Source organism: Rattus norvegicus, chromosome 5 (genome assembly GCF_036323735.1).
Source record: "Rattus norvegicus strain BN/NHsdMcwi chromosome 5, GRCr8, whole genome shotgun sequence".
Taxonomy (NCBI): Eukaryota; Metazoa; Chordata; class Mammalia; order Rodentia; family Muridae; genus Rattus; species Rattus norvegicus.
Window position 1 is genome coordinate 171,081,921 of NC_086023.1, and position 17,405 is coordinate 171,099,325.

At 51.1% G+C, this 17,405-nt stretch overlaps 1 protein-coding gene across 2 annotated transcripts; it reads left to right on the forward strand.

Annotated features, from left to right (window-relative positions):
- Nucleotides 1-1,407: 1,407 nt before the first annotated feature.
- On the forward strand, nt 1,408-15,679 carry Faap20 (FA core complex associated protein 20). 2 transcript variants are annotated; one of them, XM_006239585.5, is made up of 4 exons: nt 1,408-9,206; nt 9,754-9,898; nt 10,002-10,276; nt 15,093-15,673. In XM_006239585.5, the coding sequence occupies exons 1-4, from the start codon at nt 8,962-8,964 to the stop codon at nt 15,163-15,165; spliced, it is 738 nt and encodes a 245-aa protein (XP_006239647.1). In that variant the 5' UTR covers nt 1,408-8,961; the 3' UTR covers nt 15,166-15,673.
- The last annotated feature ends 1,726 nt before the right edge of the window (nt 15,680-17,405 follow it).

The following is a 17,405-nucleotide window of genomic DNA, read 5'->3' on the forward strand; positions in this document are numbered from 1 at the left end:
GCTGGGATTAAAGGCCTGTGCCACCACGCTCAGCCCTAAACCTGTGGTTTGAATGACATTGTTTTTCACCAATGTGAACTTTCACAGGGAAAAGACTTCTTCCCCCGCCCCCGATCTTGGGACTATTTGTGGCTTGACAGTGGCTGTTGGGTACATCCTGAGGTAGATGCAGCCACCTTACCCAGGCTGGGGACACAATGAGACACTCCCAGAGCCTCCATGTGACAAAGACCACGGCATGGGAGATGCCTTGTAAGCTTTTTACCACTCCTGGTTTCTGCGACAGTTTGTTCCTGAAAGTTGAACTCCTCTGTCTTCAACTCCACAGCCTGGGACGGATTCCTCTTGGTCATAGCTTTTCAATTCGTGAGGCAGAACTTCCCTGGGTTTGGAAAGGGCTGGACAAATTAGGCCCTACAGGTTATTTCTTAAGGGGAAATATCAGCTTTTACCATCAGATCACACTAACATAGAGGACTAGAGCCCAGGGAAGGTGGGCTGCAGACCTCCTTCTTCTGTGGCTTTGAACAGAGTCCTCCACACATTAATGTAGCATTTCTGGGGACAGGGATACGTCCCAGACCCACAGCATCCATGTAGTAGAATGAGCCCACACCGATGACCCACCCTGGTGGGAGCCCCTCATCTTTCCGATCTGTAGAGCGCCCTGGTCTTCCGGTAGGTGGCACTTAGAGCCAGCTTTGAAATATGTTCAGTCTCGCTCTACATGCAAAGCACACTGTATTCTCAGAACCTAGGGTGAACAAAGGCAAGAATTAGAACAGGCTCATCATTTATACGGGGTTGCTTCTATGTCAGGGACCATGTTCAACTGCATGCCGTAATTGACGTTAATCTCACCTACCTCTCTTTGTCTTTCCATAGGCGGCTATGCTAAATTTAACACATGACCTATCTGTGCTTTCCATTTCTACTGTGCAGGTGTCTTGGGAGCACTCCTGACTGTGCACTGTCCGAGCAAGAAGAAGCCGGATTCAGGCGTTGGAACTAAAGGAAATTAGTGCTGCAAGGTCTTACAGTATGATGAACTGTCCCGGCAGCGGGTGATCCGAGGCCCTCAGGGATCGATCTACCCCGAAGACAGGAGCAGGATGTGGCCTGGAGATGGAGCTGTTGAGGGTTGAGGATGGGCGGGGCATGGGAGAGGCAGGACATGGGAGGTACTGGGAAGGAGAGAGGTGCCAGCGGTTCTGGCAGGGCAGCAGATGGTGGAAGGCAGGCACTGAGTGCAGGACACAGGAGAGGTTGACTGGGGTGCAAAGCCTGGCCAGCCAACAGAAGGCAGCACCGGCAGGTGACTAGCAGATAGAGGCTGGCCAAGGCTACCCTGCTTGGTGCTTCTTCTCCTTTTTCTTTTTCTTTTCTTTTCTTTTCTTTTCTTTTCTTTTCTTTTCTTTTTTTTTCCTCCCAGAGCTGGGGACTGAACCCAGGGCCTTGCGCTTGCTAGGCCAGCACTCTACCACTGAGCTAAATCCCCAACCCCCTGCTCGGTGCTTCTTTTCGGTGGTGCTTAGTTTCCTGCTGGGTATTCCTAAGCCATTTTAGTTGCTGGTCCACAAAAGACAATGGGAACACACCTGCTGATTGCCCCCAACTCCTCATCAACACTGGGCAGTGGGCAGACTCCTAAGAGGAGGCGGGGCCTCTTGAAGTCCTGGGTTTGTAGGATTTCTAAGTCTCTGCTCATTTGGTTTTGGGCTCTTCCCTGGTGCTTCCACCTCCTGTACCCAGGTAGACTCACTGTGTCGAGTAAAGAAACTATTCCGGGAGCTGATTGTCCCCAGCGACTCTCCTAGAGAGGAATGGGGTCCTTCCAAAGAGGACCAAGGGCAGCCTCTGCAAGTTCATTCAGGATGTGCCAGGATGGTAGGCTACAGCCAGAACCCAACACGGGATCACAGCATTGGCAGAGTCGACGGCATGCCAAGCGTCCAGGCTTGGAGACTACTGAAGGACACACCAGCCTGTGACCTGGCTGCAGAGGTGGTGGCCTGTGAACATTAGGGATTGCTTAGCTTGACTGTCTGTGGGAGATGATGAGAGACGGCTAGGCCCAGAAGAAGAGTCGAGTCATCTCTGCATAAATTTCTGGGGTCTTCCACAACCCGGGAGGAATCCAGATGCCAAGATTCCACCATGCAGGTTACCTCACCTTGTAGTTAGAATTTCTCTTGCTATGATAAAAGCCACGACCAAAAGCAGCCAGAGGAGGGAGGATTACTTCACTGTGTAGCTAGTAGCCCATCATCCGGGGAAGTCACAGTAGGAGTTCAAGGCAGGAAGGAGCACAGAGGTAAAAACTGAAGCAGAAGTTACAGAGGAACAGTGCTTACTGGCTTGCTTCTTACGTACGGTTTGCTCGGTCTGCTTTCTCATGGTATCTGGGACCACCAGCCCAAGAGGAGGAGTGAGGTAGACCATCCTACACCAATCCTCAATTAAACCAACCAAACAAACAAAAATGCTTGTAATGACCTTACTGTGGGGGTGTTTTCTCAGTTAAGGCTCTCCCTTCTCAAATGACTCTAGCTTCTGTCAGGTTGACAGAAGTGGAAACTGAAGGGTTCTTTGGAAAGTCCTTTGTGTTGGTTGGTGTTTTGCTAAAGCAGACACGTGAAGGAACGTTTCACTGAAGCAGACACAGGTGAAAGGATGTTCTGCTAAAGCAAGCACGTGAAAGGACACGGGATGAAGGATTCTTCGATAACGGCACGCATGTACTGGTCTGCCTTACACTGCGTAATTGAGCTCCTTTTGTCGGGACTCCATAGAGAGAAACGCACCAAAAAAACCTTTTGGTGGTCTGCTGGCAGCGTCTTGCAGCTTCTGTGGACTCAGGATGATTGGTAGAGTGATGTCAGCTGAGAGAGACTCACGTGAAGTTTTGCTAAGACAGACTCTCTGCTGAGACAAGACACGTGGTGAGGACACGTGATGTTTGGAGGGAATGTGAATAGGACTGGACAGACAGAGACAAGGGCTTGGCTTACAGAGCTAGCTGTACAATGCTTCTCGGTCTCAAGTCTTCGATGATCTTCTCTGTATAGACAGAGGCACAGCTGAGAACTTCTCCTGGTGTCGCTGGTGGACTTGGTTGCTCCTGCTGACTCGTGCTGATTTGTCCGAGGTCTGGCTGTTTCTGCTGGGTCATCCCACCGCTGCTGCTATCCCAACACTACTGAACTGGACTGCTGTCGTGTGCGTGAAGTGTTTGCATGTGGATTGAGCCGCTGCTGCTGACCTGTGAACTGAACTGCTGATTTCCAGACAATGCAGATGGGAGTTGCTCTAAAGAACCTTTCTCAACAGGTCCACTTCCCCCATATCCTTTCTTTCCCACTACGTCTGGTGTGTGCTGGTCTAGAAGGGAGGTTAAAATGTTAAGAACCATCATTAAAAGTAGACTTTGAAGAAGACTAAAGTTACAGTTAACCCGAAACTAGTCAGAACATCTTGGCCGGTCTTCCAGGATGGAGGCCAGTCTCTGCAGCTAGAAAGCCCTACTTGGTCCCCTGACTGCTGACACCCAGCAGGGTGTCACTCATTGCTAGTATGCTGGGGAAGAGCTGACTTCTTCGTGGCCGGCTTGCCCAGTCATTGTCATGTGCCCTATGACCTTTGGTATATGCTTTGGGCCTTAGTTGGACCCATCTGTACGCGTGTCAATCAATAGCACCTCCATCACAGGGTTGGCTACGGTGGGGAGCAATGGTTTTTTTCTTTTTCTTTTTTTTTTTTTTTTTTTTTTGGACAAGAGCAAAATGGGTGTGGTGAGGGCCGAGGATCCATGGGACAGGGATGCAGACTGTTACCAGTTGCCATTTTGATCAGAAGTCAGGGCTGCCCCTGTCCCATAGAGACATGATGAGGTTGCTGTTTGCCCCAGTGAGGGCTACCTACAGTCCCTAGCCAGGTAGGAACTATGCACAGGACCCACACAGGAGGTCCCTAGAGAGGGGGCGGATGCTTTCTCTCTCAGCAGCACCCTACACAGAAGGGGAGTGATGTGGACCGGGTAGTCTTGATGCTGCAGTTTCATAGTAACTCATGGAGGGTGATCTTGGAGAGAAAAGAAGTCACTTCCTTGGGCACTGGGAAGAGCACAGGCTGAGGGCACGGTCAGTGGTATCTGGGATCAAGGCTCGAGAGTCCAGTAGTGCTCAGGTTTTACTGGGACAGCTCTAACTAAGCCTGTGTCGTCTCTAGTCTACTACGAGCACACGACGGTGGGGAGCACGACGGTGGGGAAATATAAAAATCTGGGCCAGGGGTTAGGGATATTGCTCTATTAAAAAAAAAAAAAAAAAAAAAAAGGACTCGATGCACAAGCATAAAAGGATCCAAATTTGATTCCCAAAACCCATCTAAAAAGATAGGCACATTTGTAATTCCAGCACCGGGGAGATAGAGACAGCTGGATTCTTGGGTTCACTGGCTGGCCAGCCTAGCCTGACTGGTGAATTCAGTCTCATTATCTCAGGGAATAAGGCTGAGGAATGACTCCTGCAATCAACTTCTGACCTTGACCAGTACATACACACATGTGGAACCACACACACACACACACACACACACACACACACACACACACACACACACATGTGCACACTAATTGAGCCAAATACCTTTCAGGTAATTTTTTTTCCCCCTACAACGTACAGTTCTTCCAGGTGAGCAAACACAAGACAGTACACCCCACCCCCACCCTGCAGTGCCTTCTCAATTTCCTGCTCACAGCATTTTGGCTTCTTCTGGAAAGTGCTGTTAGGCCCAGAGAAGTTCCCTAGACCTCAGGAGCCTGACTTACGGGGCCCACCTGCTTGATTTTTCAAATGAAAGCAGATTCCGGGGTATTCCTGTGGTACCGTATGAAAGACTCTGCACCTTTCAAAAACTGTATGGTGTGGGGGTACAGCTCACTTAAGTAGCCCCGCCTCCAGTTCCATCCCCAAGGGTGAGAAGAGAAACAACAATACTTAAAAACCAAAGCCCAAATCAGAAAGTTAAAATGTAGCCAGGACACAGCCCCAAATTGATGGCTACGGTAAACACAGTCTGTTTATTTCAGATGCTTTCAGAAATCTGTATCCACCTGGCTGAGGGGCCCAGAAGGTGAAGAGACCTCTGGCATCTGGGTCAAGGGCCTTCCCGTGTGCAGGTTTCCTGTAAATGCTGTTGGATCCGGGTCAAAGCTGACTCTGTGGGATCTGAGAAACCACAGCCTCCCTGGGGAGTCCCCCTGGGGCTCCCACTCACCCCATGCACCAGGAAAGCTTGGTTTCTGCTTGACTTATTGTCTCCGCAGGAGAGGCCCCAAGTTTTTCCCCTTTCTGCCACCCTCCTCCCTAAGGCTCTGTCCTTCTTTCTGTGGCCCTGTGGTCCCTCTGAAGCTCTGGGCACAGCTAGGACACAGTACACAGGACTGCCCTCTGGAAGTTGCCCCACGGTTGTGTTTCAGGAAAACCTAGAAGGGCATTAGTGGGCAGGGCTGGAAGGCGTCACATTAAGGCCAGGACTTAGGGCCATATGAGTTAGCCTCCTGGAGAAAGGGCCAACGAAGGCACAGACCCTGGAGGGAACATAAGCTGGGCCATGAGAGGGTTTGGAAAAGTGGCTGGAAGAGTTTGCTGGATGTCAGAATGCCACTGTGAACCGACAGAAGTGGCCGGGTGGAAATGTGACCTGAAGGGTGGTTCAGAGGTGGGAGCTGAAATGGGGCAAGGTCCCTTCCCCCAGTGCCCTCTCCTCCAGTGTCCCTTGGCTTTTTGGGTTAGATTGCCCCACCCTTGGCTTTGGCTTGCTGACCATGGGCAAGTCCTGGCCACGATCCCCGGTTGGAAGCTTGAAGAGGTACCATAAGGGAGTTGCAGTGTCTGAGCCTCCCCCTCCCCCAACACACCCTTGCCCCCACACCCCATGTGTGGGCCTGAACAACCACTCTGCTGCCTGGCGGATCCTGCGATGTTTCCCAGGCAACTGTCTCATACAGCCTGTCTGCCTGGCACTCCCACACCCCATAAATGCCGCCGTGCCTGGATCCAGGCAGCCTTGCCTGCTTGGCACACACAGGCCAGCAGGTGTGGGGAATGCAGCCCGTTGTCAGAAGGCCACGCAGGCAGAGAGGCAGCTCAGGCCTCTTGGACACCCTCACGCAGTCAGTGAGTATGGCTGGGGTGCCCTGCGTAGATGCCACGCTGTTCTACCTCACAGTAAGTGTGGGGAGATCTGAGTGGCATGGCTAGAGTATGTCCCCGGGCATGCTGGCCTCTACAGGTTTCACTCGAAAGCTAACCCTAACCTGTGTCCTTTCTGGACTTGGACACCGACAGGTGCTGTCACTGTCATGACCCATTTGTCCAGTAAATTAATGGTAAACCCGGTTCCCAAGAAGGCAAGGAGAATGTTGGAAGTCAAGCAGGACTTGGATGACCCCAGCAGCTTCCAACTGGGGTTCTGATGGACGGGTTCACCTAGTCCACCAGCTTACCAGCCCCTGTTGACGGCAGAGATCAATCTGGTGACCAGCTTTGCTAGTGAGAAAGTCAGGATTCTGTTAATACCACCTTGAGAAAATAGCTTGCTGAGACACCAACCCGGCCGGCAGACCCTCGGCACTTCTGAGACTAGCTTTGGAGGGTGGAGTTTAGGCTTTTCCTCCAAGAAAATACGGTCTAATGATGGACAAGGCCAAAGAGAAAAAGGTGGGCTCAACCTGGGTGTGGGTGGGCAGATGCAGGCAGCTTTACTGCTTCCCACACTGGGTCACTTTCTGCATCACCAGTGTGTCTCCTCCAAAGGGCCGAAGTATCCTTTTGTAACTGTGAATCTTGGCTCAGAAGGAAAGTTGTTTCTGCAATGCAAGGGTTAATCCCAAGCAGAAAGTATTTTCCAGTAAATTCCTTGTCACCACAACAGATAGCTCCAGGAGAGTGAAATCCTTTCACCGTATTCAATCTTAGGTTTTTAAATTTTTTTCTTTTAATTTATTTTGTTTTTCAAGACAGGGTTTCTCTTTGTGTAACCCTGGCTGTCCTGGAACTTGATTTGTAAACCAGGCTGGCCTTGAACTCACATTGAGCCACATGCTTCTGCCTCCTGAGTGCTGGAATTAAAGGCAACACCACCACCTGGCTTCAACTTTACATTCTGGAGAGATAGCTCAGTGGTTAACAGCACTTCACTGCTCTTCTAGTGGTCCCAGTTCCCAGCAATCACATGGTGGCTCACAACCATTTATACTGGGATCTGATGCCCTCTTCTGGCATGCAGGTGTAGGTGCAGCTAGAGCACTTACATACATATTTTTTTTTTCTTTTTCTTTTTCTCAGAGCTGGGGACCGAACCCAGGGCCTTGCACTTGCTAGGCAAGCGCTCTACCACTGAGCTAAATCTCCAACCCCCATAAATATTTTTTTAAAAATTCCTTCCTCTGTGGTGTGAGCATACACACCATAGTGGAGGTCAGGAGACAACCTCACTTTCCATATTGTTTAAGGCAGTCTCCTCTTTGGTTCCTGTCTCTGCTCATCTCAAAGTACCCTGGGAGTCCAGACTTGTGCTGTCCGGCATGGTTTCACGTTGGTTTTGAGAACTGACCTCAGGGCCTCATGCTTGCACAGACACTTTGCCCACTGAGACATCTCCTCAGTCCAAATTCAACTTTTTGCTTTTTTGTTTTTGTTTTTGTTTTTTTTTCAGAGCTGGGGACCAAACCCAGGGTCTTGCGCTTACTAGGCAAGCGCTCCACCACTGAGCTAAATCCCCAACCCCTTGTTTTGTCTTGAGACAGGATCTTTCTTCATAGCCCTGTTATCCTGGAACTCACTCCACAGAGCAAACTCATAGAGACCCTCCTGCCTCTGCCTCCTGAGCACTGGGATGAAAGGTCTGTGCCAGCACCGTTCAAATTAAACTTTTAAAGCCTTTCTTGGCAATACTTCGCAGACAGCTGGGACAAGGTCACTGCTGGGGCTGCTCATTACCCTGCTTCTACCTCCTCAGGTTCTAAAGATGGTTGGATTGGGGCTGGAGCGACGATTTAATGGTTAAGAACATTTCCTTTCTTTCTTTCTTTTTTTTTTTTTTTTCGGAGCTGGGGACCGAACCCAGGGCCTTGCACTTGCTAGGCAAGCGCTCTACCACTGAGCTAAATCCCCAACCCCAGTTAAGAACATTTGCTCCTCTTTGCAAAGGATCCAGGTTCATTTCCCAGCATCCGCATGGTAGCTCGCAACTGTAACCACAGTTCTAGGAGATCCAAGATCTTTTCCCACCTCTGTGGGCAGCAGACACATACCGCACAGATATCTGCTCTCGGATCCTTAGGAGATTAAACTTGCTGATCCTCTTCAAGCCTACAGAGATAGAAGACAACCTCGGTCCGGAATCCATCCCCGACCCTGGCCTGGACACAATTTCCAGGTTGTGGAACCTGGAAGTACTCACAGTAGGGGTGATCTCACCTAAAGATGAGAGGCAAAGTTCTGACTGGAGGAAGAGCCAGGAAAGGGGTTAGGGAGTCAGATGGTTGCAGGACAGGCTTTTGGACCGTCCCTGACCCCTGGGGGCTTTGCAGTAGAATGCTATTAGCGAATCCCAATGCGTCTGTCAAAGTGCCTGGGCTTTTGCTGCCACCAAGTGATGGGTTGCAGGATTGCAGGGCGGGTTATTGGCTAGGTAGGAAACCGGGGATTTTCTCTCTGAGCCTTCATCCCCTGGGCTTTGAGGTTTCATTGCCTCTCTCTTTGGTAGAAAAACCCAGTTCCTTCTATAAGAAGAAGAGGAAGATGATGGCAAAACTGGACTTGGGAATCTGGCCCTGTCCATGGGGCCCTCCTGAGAAAGGCCAAAGAACTGGAAACTGAGGCAGGGCATTGTCTAGTACCACTGGGAGGTGCCATCAGCAGGGCAAGCCTGACAGTTCTCAGCACGTGTTGACAGATGGGAGCCCAGGCTCCAGGGTCTGCACAGGGTCGGGTGGGTCCAATCTCGCACCCCTGCAAACTGGAGGTCAGCTCCACGCTGTCGCGACTCTCCCTCAAGGCGGCAGCCTCGTGTTCCCAACGGTTGGGATCTCGGCGCCTTAGATTTCCAGCGCCACAAAAGGGAGCTGGCACTTGGCAGAGCGGAGAGCGGGGGCTCTGGAAGCCTCCGGAGCGGGTCCCGGTCGGAGGGCGGGTCTGGCTGTAAGTCTCACTTCCGCCGGACGCTCTTAGGAGAAGGATGGAGGAGGAGCGGAGGCTGCGGGGGAGGCTGAGCCGCCGCAGGCCGCCCGCAGGGGGCGGGTGAGGCGGGACAGAGCGGAGGGGTGGGGTCCTGGGGGCTTTGGAAGGAGGTGGGAGCCTGGGAAGGCGGTGGGGACGCCGCGACGTTCCCGCCTAGCTGCGGGGTTCCTCGCACACGTGCATCGCGCTACTAGCCACGCTCCGCCTCTCTCCGGGCGCGGTCGCTTCTTCCGCCCCAACCCTGCAGTCCCCATCGCCACCTCCGCCACCCCTCTTTCCGTCGCCTATTTAGCCTCTCCTTTCGCAGCTCCAGGCTCCATTTCCTCCTAGAGTTCGTTTACCCTTCAACGTGAGGTTCATTCCTGTCCCCTTACTATGGGCTCCCTCCTCCTCCATTACTCCACTGTGGGCTTGCTCCCCACCCCAGCCTTGTTGCCCCTCACTGTAGAACCAACCCTTCGTGACATCTACCATGGATCCCCTGGCTGACCCTTCTTATGATTCCCAGGCCCCCTAACTGCCGCCCCTGGTTTCTCTCGGAGGAAAGTAAGAGTGAGCCGTGGGCTGCTCTGCTGCGCAGCACCGTGGGCGGGAACACGGATTGGACCCCGAACAGTCAGCCATTACCACCGCTGCCTGCTTTTCCCAGCCAGGTGTGTCCAAAAACACTAAGCCGGGATGACTCCGGAGAGGGATCTCAGGCCCTGGGGAGGTCATGGTGTTGGTGGCTATGACCTTAAGGGCACTGCTTTTCAGGAATCTCTGCCTGACCCAGAGTCCACTGTGCCTCCTGAGGTCTTCACTGTAGGATCCAAGACTTTTTCCTGGACGCCTTTTCCGCCTGCCCTTCGTGGCTCTGGAAGCTCCTGCCGCCTGTTACGTTGTCCTGAAGGCTCTCCGGGGTCACCTGCTCCATCCCTGAAAGGATGCCCTGCACTGGATTCCCGTCAAACTCCCAGCACCCAGGAGTGTGTGCAGAGTCAACTTGTGTTGCTGAACTGCCCATTGTGCCAGAAGGCATTTGACCCGAAGTGAGTGTCCCATCCCAGACCTCAGGCTGAAGACTTAGCTGGATGTAAGGCCCACTGGCTTAGGAGGCAAAGAGAGTGCCTGGTGGGGCTCAGGCCTTTTGTTTATGTAACTAATTTTTAAATTATAAATATTTACATACATGTGTGCCTGGCACGCATGCATGTGGAGGTCAGAAGACAACTTCTTGAAGTCTGTTCTGGCCTTCTATCACGTGAGTCCAGGGGTTGAACTCAGGTCCTCAGATTTGCTGAGCCTTTATTTGCTGAGCTTTCTTGCTAGTCCTGGTTAATCAAGCACAGAGTTGGCTTGATTAAATAGCTGTCAGAACATGAGGCAGGTGGGACCCTAGTTCAGAGCCCAACAGGCTCCTCCAGATGATTACAAAAGAAATTGTGCTGAGCTGGAAGTGGAGGCTTATGTGCTTTTAATCCCAGCCTTTGAGGGACAGATGTCTGAGTTCCAGGCCAGCCTGGTCTACATAGTGAATTCCGGAACAGCCAGTGCTATGTAGAGAGAGATCCTGTCTCAAAAAAAATGTGCATATTTATTGTTTGTGTAGTATATGTACATGTTCAGAGGGTTTGTACACAGAGGTGCTAGGGTGGGCTACACAGTGGGCTCAGGATACGCCTGTCTGTCCTGCCACCAGTACCTGTATCACGAATGTATACAGCCTTTTACATTGGTAATGTTTGCATAGAAGGTACGTTACCATTAACTGAGCCATCTTTCTAACCTCCAAAATGTGGCTTTTAAAAAAAAAAATCAGATTCAAGCCTTTATGAATTTGGGAGGGTCCCCAATCCCACCCCTCGACAACAGCTCTCTACTCATACCTATATAGCTGAGACAAGGGGGATGTTGACAGGGCTGCCTTGAGTCAGGTTATGACTGTACCCAACTGGGGTCCTGTTTATGTGACAGTGAGTGATTTGTAAAGCTGACACCTCTGTGCTTCTTACCAATCAAGAGACCCAGGGGCAGAAGCTGAGGGCTTAAGCCCTTTTGGGGAATTCATTCTCGAAGAGCCCATCAGATTCCTGATTATGTCAGGGCTCCCGCTCTTGTTCCGGGACAGCCTTTTGTCTGTGCTGTCCTTTGGTGTGTCTAAGAAAAGACTCTTGGAAGATAGGGCCATTGAAGAGGGGGCTCACTCCATCCGTTGGGTGCTGTTCAAGCAGCCATTTGAGAGCTTGGCAAAGCACCCTGCTTTTTTTTTTTTTTTTTTTTTTTTTTTTGGTTCTATTTTTCGGAGCTGGGGACCGAACCCAGGGCCTTGCGCTTCCTAGGCAAGCGCTCTACCACTGAGCTAAATCCCCAACCCCAGCACCCTGCTTTTTAAGGGTAGGTGTCAGCGAGGTAGGCTCAAGTCTTAGCAAGTCCGCAGTGCTTATAACATCTTCATGTTGAGCTATAAAGAAACTGGGATGTATTTGGTCAGACTCACCTGAGGTGGCAGCCAGGTCACCAGACTGACTTGGGGGACATCATGTCCCATGCCCTTCAAGGAGTTTCCTTCCGTTTCTGCCCCACTGCAGGGTGTTCTGGGGCTGAGATGGCAGGGATGTTGTCCCAGTGGGCAAGAGCTGTTAAGGAGGCAGACTGGCTCTGGGCAGGTCAGCTCGACACAGCGAGCTGTCATATTGTCTTCTGAGGCAATCTGTGCAGACATTGCTGCCCAGCTGAGCTGGCACTGGGGATGCCCCTCAGGTAGGACCACTCCATTCTCTTTCCTTCCTTTAGCACAGCATGAGCCACGCTGTTTTATTCCTAAAGGCGGCAGGAATTAGATACTAGGGTTGGCAATGCAGAGTGTTCTCTGTCCTACGATCTTGCTGCTGTACTTGGATACTTCAAAAATTTATTCCCATCTTTGGGGACCCGGGTGCAGTATCCCCAGTTTACCAGCCTGCAGATACTCAAGTCCTTTTTTTAAATTTCATTTATTTATTTTTTTACATAAAACTATTGTTACTTCGTAAGTCCTACATCTCTGCGCATGTAGGACAGTGCGCATCTCTGTCTCTGCATGTCTGTCTGTCTGTCTGTCTGTCTGTCTATCTTTCTCTCTCTATCTGTCCATCTGTTCCCCCATAACCCCTGGTTGTCTGTCTCCCTGCCCTTTTATTTCAGTATGTAGCCTAGGCCTTGAACATCAGAGCCCAAGCTGTCTTCTCACCTCAGCTTTCAGAGTAGCTGGGATAACCAATGTGTACCATGCCTAGCTCATGTTGTGACTCTCAACGGTACAGTCGATAACTGGCATGAGTCCATGTTGGTTTGCTATAACCAGGGATGGGCTGTGTCCAGGAGTTAGCAGGAGCCCAGCTGTAGGGTGGGTGCTACAGAAGTAGCTCTTGCTGTAGGGTGGTACCTGGAGAAAGAACCCCTGAGAACCCACTTGAGGGATGACAGCTAGAAACTCCGACAGATGGTCCACACAGAACCTTTGAGGTGCCTTGCAGAAAGCTGGAAGGAGGGAAGTGTTAATACTTTGGCCACATTGGCTGAGGGGCTCTCATGGCCTTCAAGGACCTTTTTTTTTTTTTTGGCACTGCCAGTTGAGAGAACCAGTGGAAGTCACAGGACCTGGGAGCCTGGGAGTTGTGGGCTCAGGCTAGGTGAGGGGTCTTGCTGTCCATTCTCTGGCCATTGATCTGGATGTGGTTCACCTAGGATATAGTGAGCAGGTCACACCCTGGGAAGGGTGTGAGGGCAAGCAATGGGTACCTGGCTGGCCAGCCTTAGTGTATCCAGAGGATCCTTAGGATCTGTGGGGTTCCACCTGAGGACTACTGTGGGTAAGTTCACCAGCTTCAGCATATACAGGGTGAGCTGGCTGCTGGGAGACACAGGGCACGGTGATAAGAGTCTTTCACAGGGTTCTGGGTTTGTTCTACACTAGGAGATGGTAGTCCTGCTCTGACAGGTTGCGATGAGACTGTCTGGCATTGGTCTGGAGAAGGGAACTCATTGTGGTGGTCACATGGCTTCAGGAGCTATAGAGAGGGATGCAAGACAGAGTCTGAGTGAGGAGTGTTGCTTCGAGGATTACTATCTGAGGATGGAAGGCTATAGGGTATTCAAAAGAAGCAGGGACTTTAGAGCAGAGACCAGTAAGTTTAGTCACTCTGGGTACATGCCCCCTGGTGGTGATATCTAAGAGATGGCCACTATTATAGGATGGTGTCCACATGGCCTCACAGTAAGTCCTGGGCTAGTTCTACTGATCACCCCAGTTGGGTCACCTCCTCCCTCTGATGGGCAGATGAAGTCAGGGGTGGAAAGACTGCCCATGTGCTACCCTTGTTCTTTGGCCGTGATGCCTTTCCCTGGGCCGCTGACCAGCATTCCTGAGGTACAGGTGCTATATGGGCCTTCCAGAAATGTAGTGCCAGAGGCCATATGACTGAATGACTGAATCTTTTTCTGTTTTTTTCTTTTCTTTTCTTTCTTTCTTTCTTTCTTTCTTTCTTTCTTTTTTTTTTGGAGCTGGGGACCAAACCCAGGGCCTTGCACTTGCTAAGCAAGCGCTCTACCACTGAGCTAAATTCCCAACCCCCATATGACTGAATCTTGCATGGTAGGGCTTGGTCCTTTCACATCAAGAAAACATGTCAGACATGGTGGCACATGCCTTTAGTCCCTGTACCCGGGAGGCAGAGGCAAGTAGGTCTCTGAGAGTTTGAGGTCAGCTTAGTCTACAAAGTGAGTTCCAAGATAGCCAAGGCTATGTAGGAGACCCTCTTTCAAGTCAGCCAACCAACCAACTAATGAACTAACCTACCAACTAATGAACTAACCTACCAACCAACCAACCAACTAACCAACCAACCAACCAACCAACCAACCAACCAACTAACCAACTAACCAACCATCTCCCTCAAAAGAAAGCATGCCCAGACTGGGTATCTCCTGAGTGTGATGTCTGCCTCTTGGAGGACGGCAGGCAGCTGTCCTGAGGGACTCTTAACATTCATGCACCTTTCTTCTGGGCAACCCAGTGAGCTGGACTTTCATGAGAACTGCCTTGTGCTGGTTGATGGAAGGATCTAATAAGTTTGACCAGCCAATATGCCGATATGTTATAGTTAGGCTCCGGGCTTGCGGAGGGCCTGCACTGGACCTCTAGAGCCAACGTGGTGTCTCCAGCTTCCCTGCTGATGTGTCTGCAGATAGCCCTTTCATTTTGTGAGACGGGGTCTTACTGTGTAGCCCTGGCTGTCTTTGAACACCCTACGTCAACCAGGCTGGCCTTGAACTCATAAAGGTCCATCTTTCTCTGCCTCTTGAGTGCTGGGCTTAAAGGTATATGCTACCACACTTGACTTTTATTAGACTTGAATTACGTGTGTGTGTGTGTGTGTGTGTGTGTGTGTGTGTGCGCGCGCGCGCGCATGCGTGCGCATGTGTAGAAGTCAGAGAAAAACTTGTGGGTTCCAGGGACTGAACTCAGGCCATCATGTTTGGCAGTAAGCACTTAACTCCCTGAGCCATCTTGCTGGCCCCAGAGAGCCTTTGGGTTAGCTTTAGACATGGATGAGTGAGCCAACAGATGGCATGGGAGCTTTTCAAACTCTGGTCAGGGAAGGAGTCTCTGGGACTAAGACATTTCTGGCCTAGAGAAGGGCTCTCAGACAACAGGGAGCGGAGAGGGGGCGGGTGGGAATGGCTAGCTCAACCTGATAAGGTTATCACCATAACCTTGCTTACTGTTCCTCCAGCTGTCATGGAAGAGCCCAGGACTCTCCTCAGTGGGTCACAAGTTTGTGGAGGCCCTTCCTGCGTCTTTTGACTGTTTCCTCTCCCTTGCAGGCTGACCCAGCTAGATGTGGATAGCCACCTTGCTCAGTGCTTGGCTGAAAGCACAGAAGACGTGGTGTGGTGACCTGCAGGCTGCCTTGCTGTATCCTCTCCTTCAAGCCTATATGCTGACATTGGATGTGGCTGCTGAGAGGTCTCTGGGACACCTGAGGGCTGGCTCCTTCTGGTTTTGTTCCTGGGCACAGGACGTAGTGCTGGTCACTGACAGCAGGCAGCAGATCCCCTGCGGGCTCATTTTCATTGTCAGCCTAATTGCATTTGGAATCACCTAGGAGACACATCTCAGGGTGGAGACACATCTCAGGGTGAGCCTGTGAAACTGTTTCTAGAGATTAACTGGGAAAGGAAGAGCCACTTGAATGTGGGTGGCACCCGTGGCCTGGGGTCCCACTGATTGACTATGTGTGGCACCATGGCCTGGGGTCCCACTGACTGAAAAGGGAAAAAGGAGAAATTGAGCTGTTTCCTGATTGGGGATGTGATGAGACACACTTCTCACCTATGCCCTCCCTGCTACAGGGACTGTACCTTCTTCAACTTGTGAGCCAGAATAAATCTTAAGTTGCTTTCCAGTATTTTGTTATAGGGAGTAGAAAAAAAAAAAAAAAAAAAAAAAAAAAGCACTCAGGCAGGCAGGGACACCAGCATCTGTCACGAGGTAGAATTTGGTATCTTTACCCAAATTAGCATCTGTAACCAGGCAGCCCCTTTTCCTGACCCCAAGAGTGACGTACTGGGACATGTTCCACAGCCATTTTTTTTCTTTTTTTTTCTTTTTTTCGGAGCTGGGGACCGAACCCAGGGCCTTGCGCTTGCTAGGCAAGCGCTCTACCACTGAGCTAAATCCCCAACCCCTCCACAGCCATTTTTTAAAAAGAGAGAATTGTGTGTAGCAGGCATGTGTCTGTGTGGGGGTGTGCACATGTGGATGTAGTTACCTGTGGAGACCGGTGGAGAGCATTGGATCCTCCAAAGCGACAGTGATGGGTAGTCGTGGACAGCTGGGGCTCTGCAAGAGCAGTGCGTCTTACATGTCCGAACATCCTGCTAGACCTTCCAGTTGTGTTTTAACTTCCTCAGCGCACTCATCTCTCCACAACGGCGCTGCAGGCTGAAGCTCATCCCTCAGTTACCGAACTGAGGTCTTCGCCCCAGTGATGATGATGGAGCCTTTGGGAGGCGACAGATCACGAGGGTGGGGTTTCCTCAAGGGGACTGGTGTACTGACTGAAGGGGCTTTGGGGGACAGGAAACCCATTTCCACTCGAGACATAGCAAGAGGCCTGTCCTCAGTGTCCCTAGAACTCTCCGAGTTGACTCCTTGGTTTTCAGGACTAAAATGACAGTGTGTTGTCTACCTAAGCTGGGGAGTGGCCTAGTTGTACAGCATTTGCCCAGCTTGAATCAACCCCTAGTTCTAGCCCGATACTGGGAGGAATGAAATGTGTTCTGGCTGACTGGTACAGCATGTAGAGGTCTCCCTGACCTTATCTCTGCGGGGCAGGGCTCAGGGCCGTTTCAGTTCACATCAGAAGTAGCTCCTGAAGGAGACACTGTAAGGGGATGGGGGGAGATATGGCCATACCTCCATCAGTCACATGTTCTGGCTGACTTGTAAGTGTAAGTGGCGTAAAAGCAAATTTACATTGTTTTCTTGTGCTCTTAAGCCCAGATTCTAAATAGTGGGCTCTAACACCCACTTAGGTCGATCACACCCTCCTCCACCTGACCCCCTCTGTGTTTTGAGCTCACTCCATGACTGAGGGCAACTTGATTTTCCTGTCAGTGCTGGGATTACAATGTCCCCTACTAAGCTTGCTTGTGTTGGATATTGTCTACAGAAACAAGTGTTGGCCTGGGGCCGGGGACAGGCATGGTCTGAAAGTCCAAGATAACCAGCAAATCTGTGTTTTCCTTTCAAAAATGGTTTCAATGGGTTCCGCGTGGTGTTTCGAATCTGTAACCACAGCAGGTGATGGAGAAGATCAGTTCACGCCCAGCCTCTCCTACATAGTGAACCAAGGCCAGCCTGGACTACAGGAGTCTGTCTCAGAACACAAACTGAAAGGGTTTCAGATAAACCACAAAACACACGAAACGGGCTGTGGTGCAGCATAGTGCTTGGTGAGGACTCACCAGGTGTGAGGGCTCACCAGGTGTGAGGGCTCACCAGGTGTGAGGCCTGGGTGCTGCCTAGAATCCTTCGAAAAACTCAACAGTGCCCAAAACTGGCTGTGTTGCCAGGTGAAGAGGCACATTTCAAAGGCTGCCATCTTGGGGTTCTTCTAGAGGAGAGCAGAGAGG

What these genes read in the sequence shown, in the direction of transcription:
- Faap20 (XM_006239585.5), top strand. Translation starts at nt 8,962, where the DNA reads ATGGGAGCCCAGGCTCCAGGGTCTGCACAGGGTCGGGTGGGTCCAATC. An exon ending in TGCCTGCTTTTCCCAGCCAG is followed by an intron (nt 9,899 to 10,001) that starts GTGTGTCCAAAA and finishes ACTGCTTTTCAG; the next exon opens with GAATCTCTGCCTGACCCAGA. An exon ending in CAGAAGGCATTTGACCCGAA is followed by an intron (nt 10,277 to 15,092) that starts GTGAGTGTCCCA and finishes TCTCCCTTGCAG; the next exon opens with GCTGACCCAGCTAGATGTGG.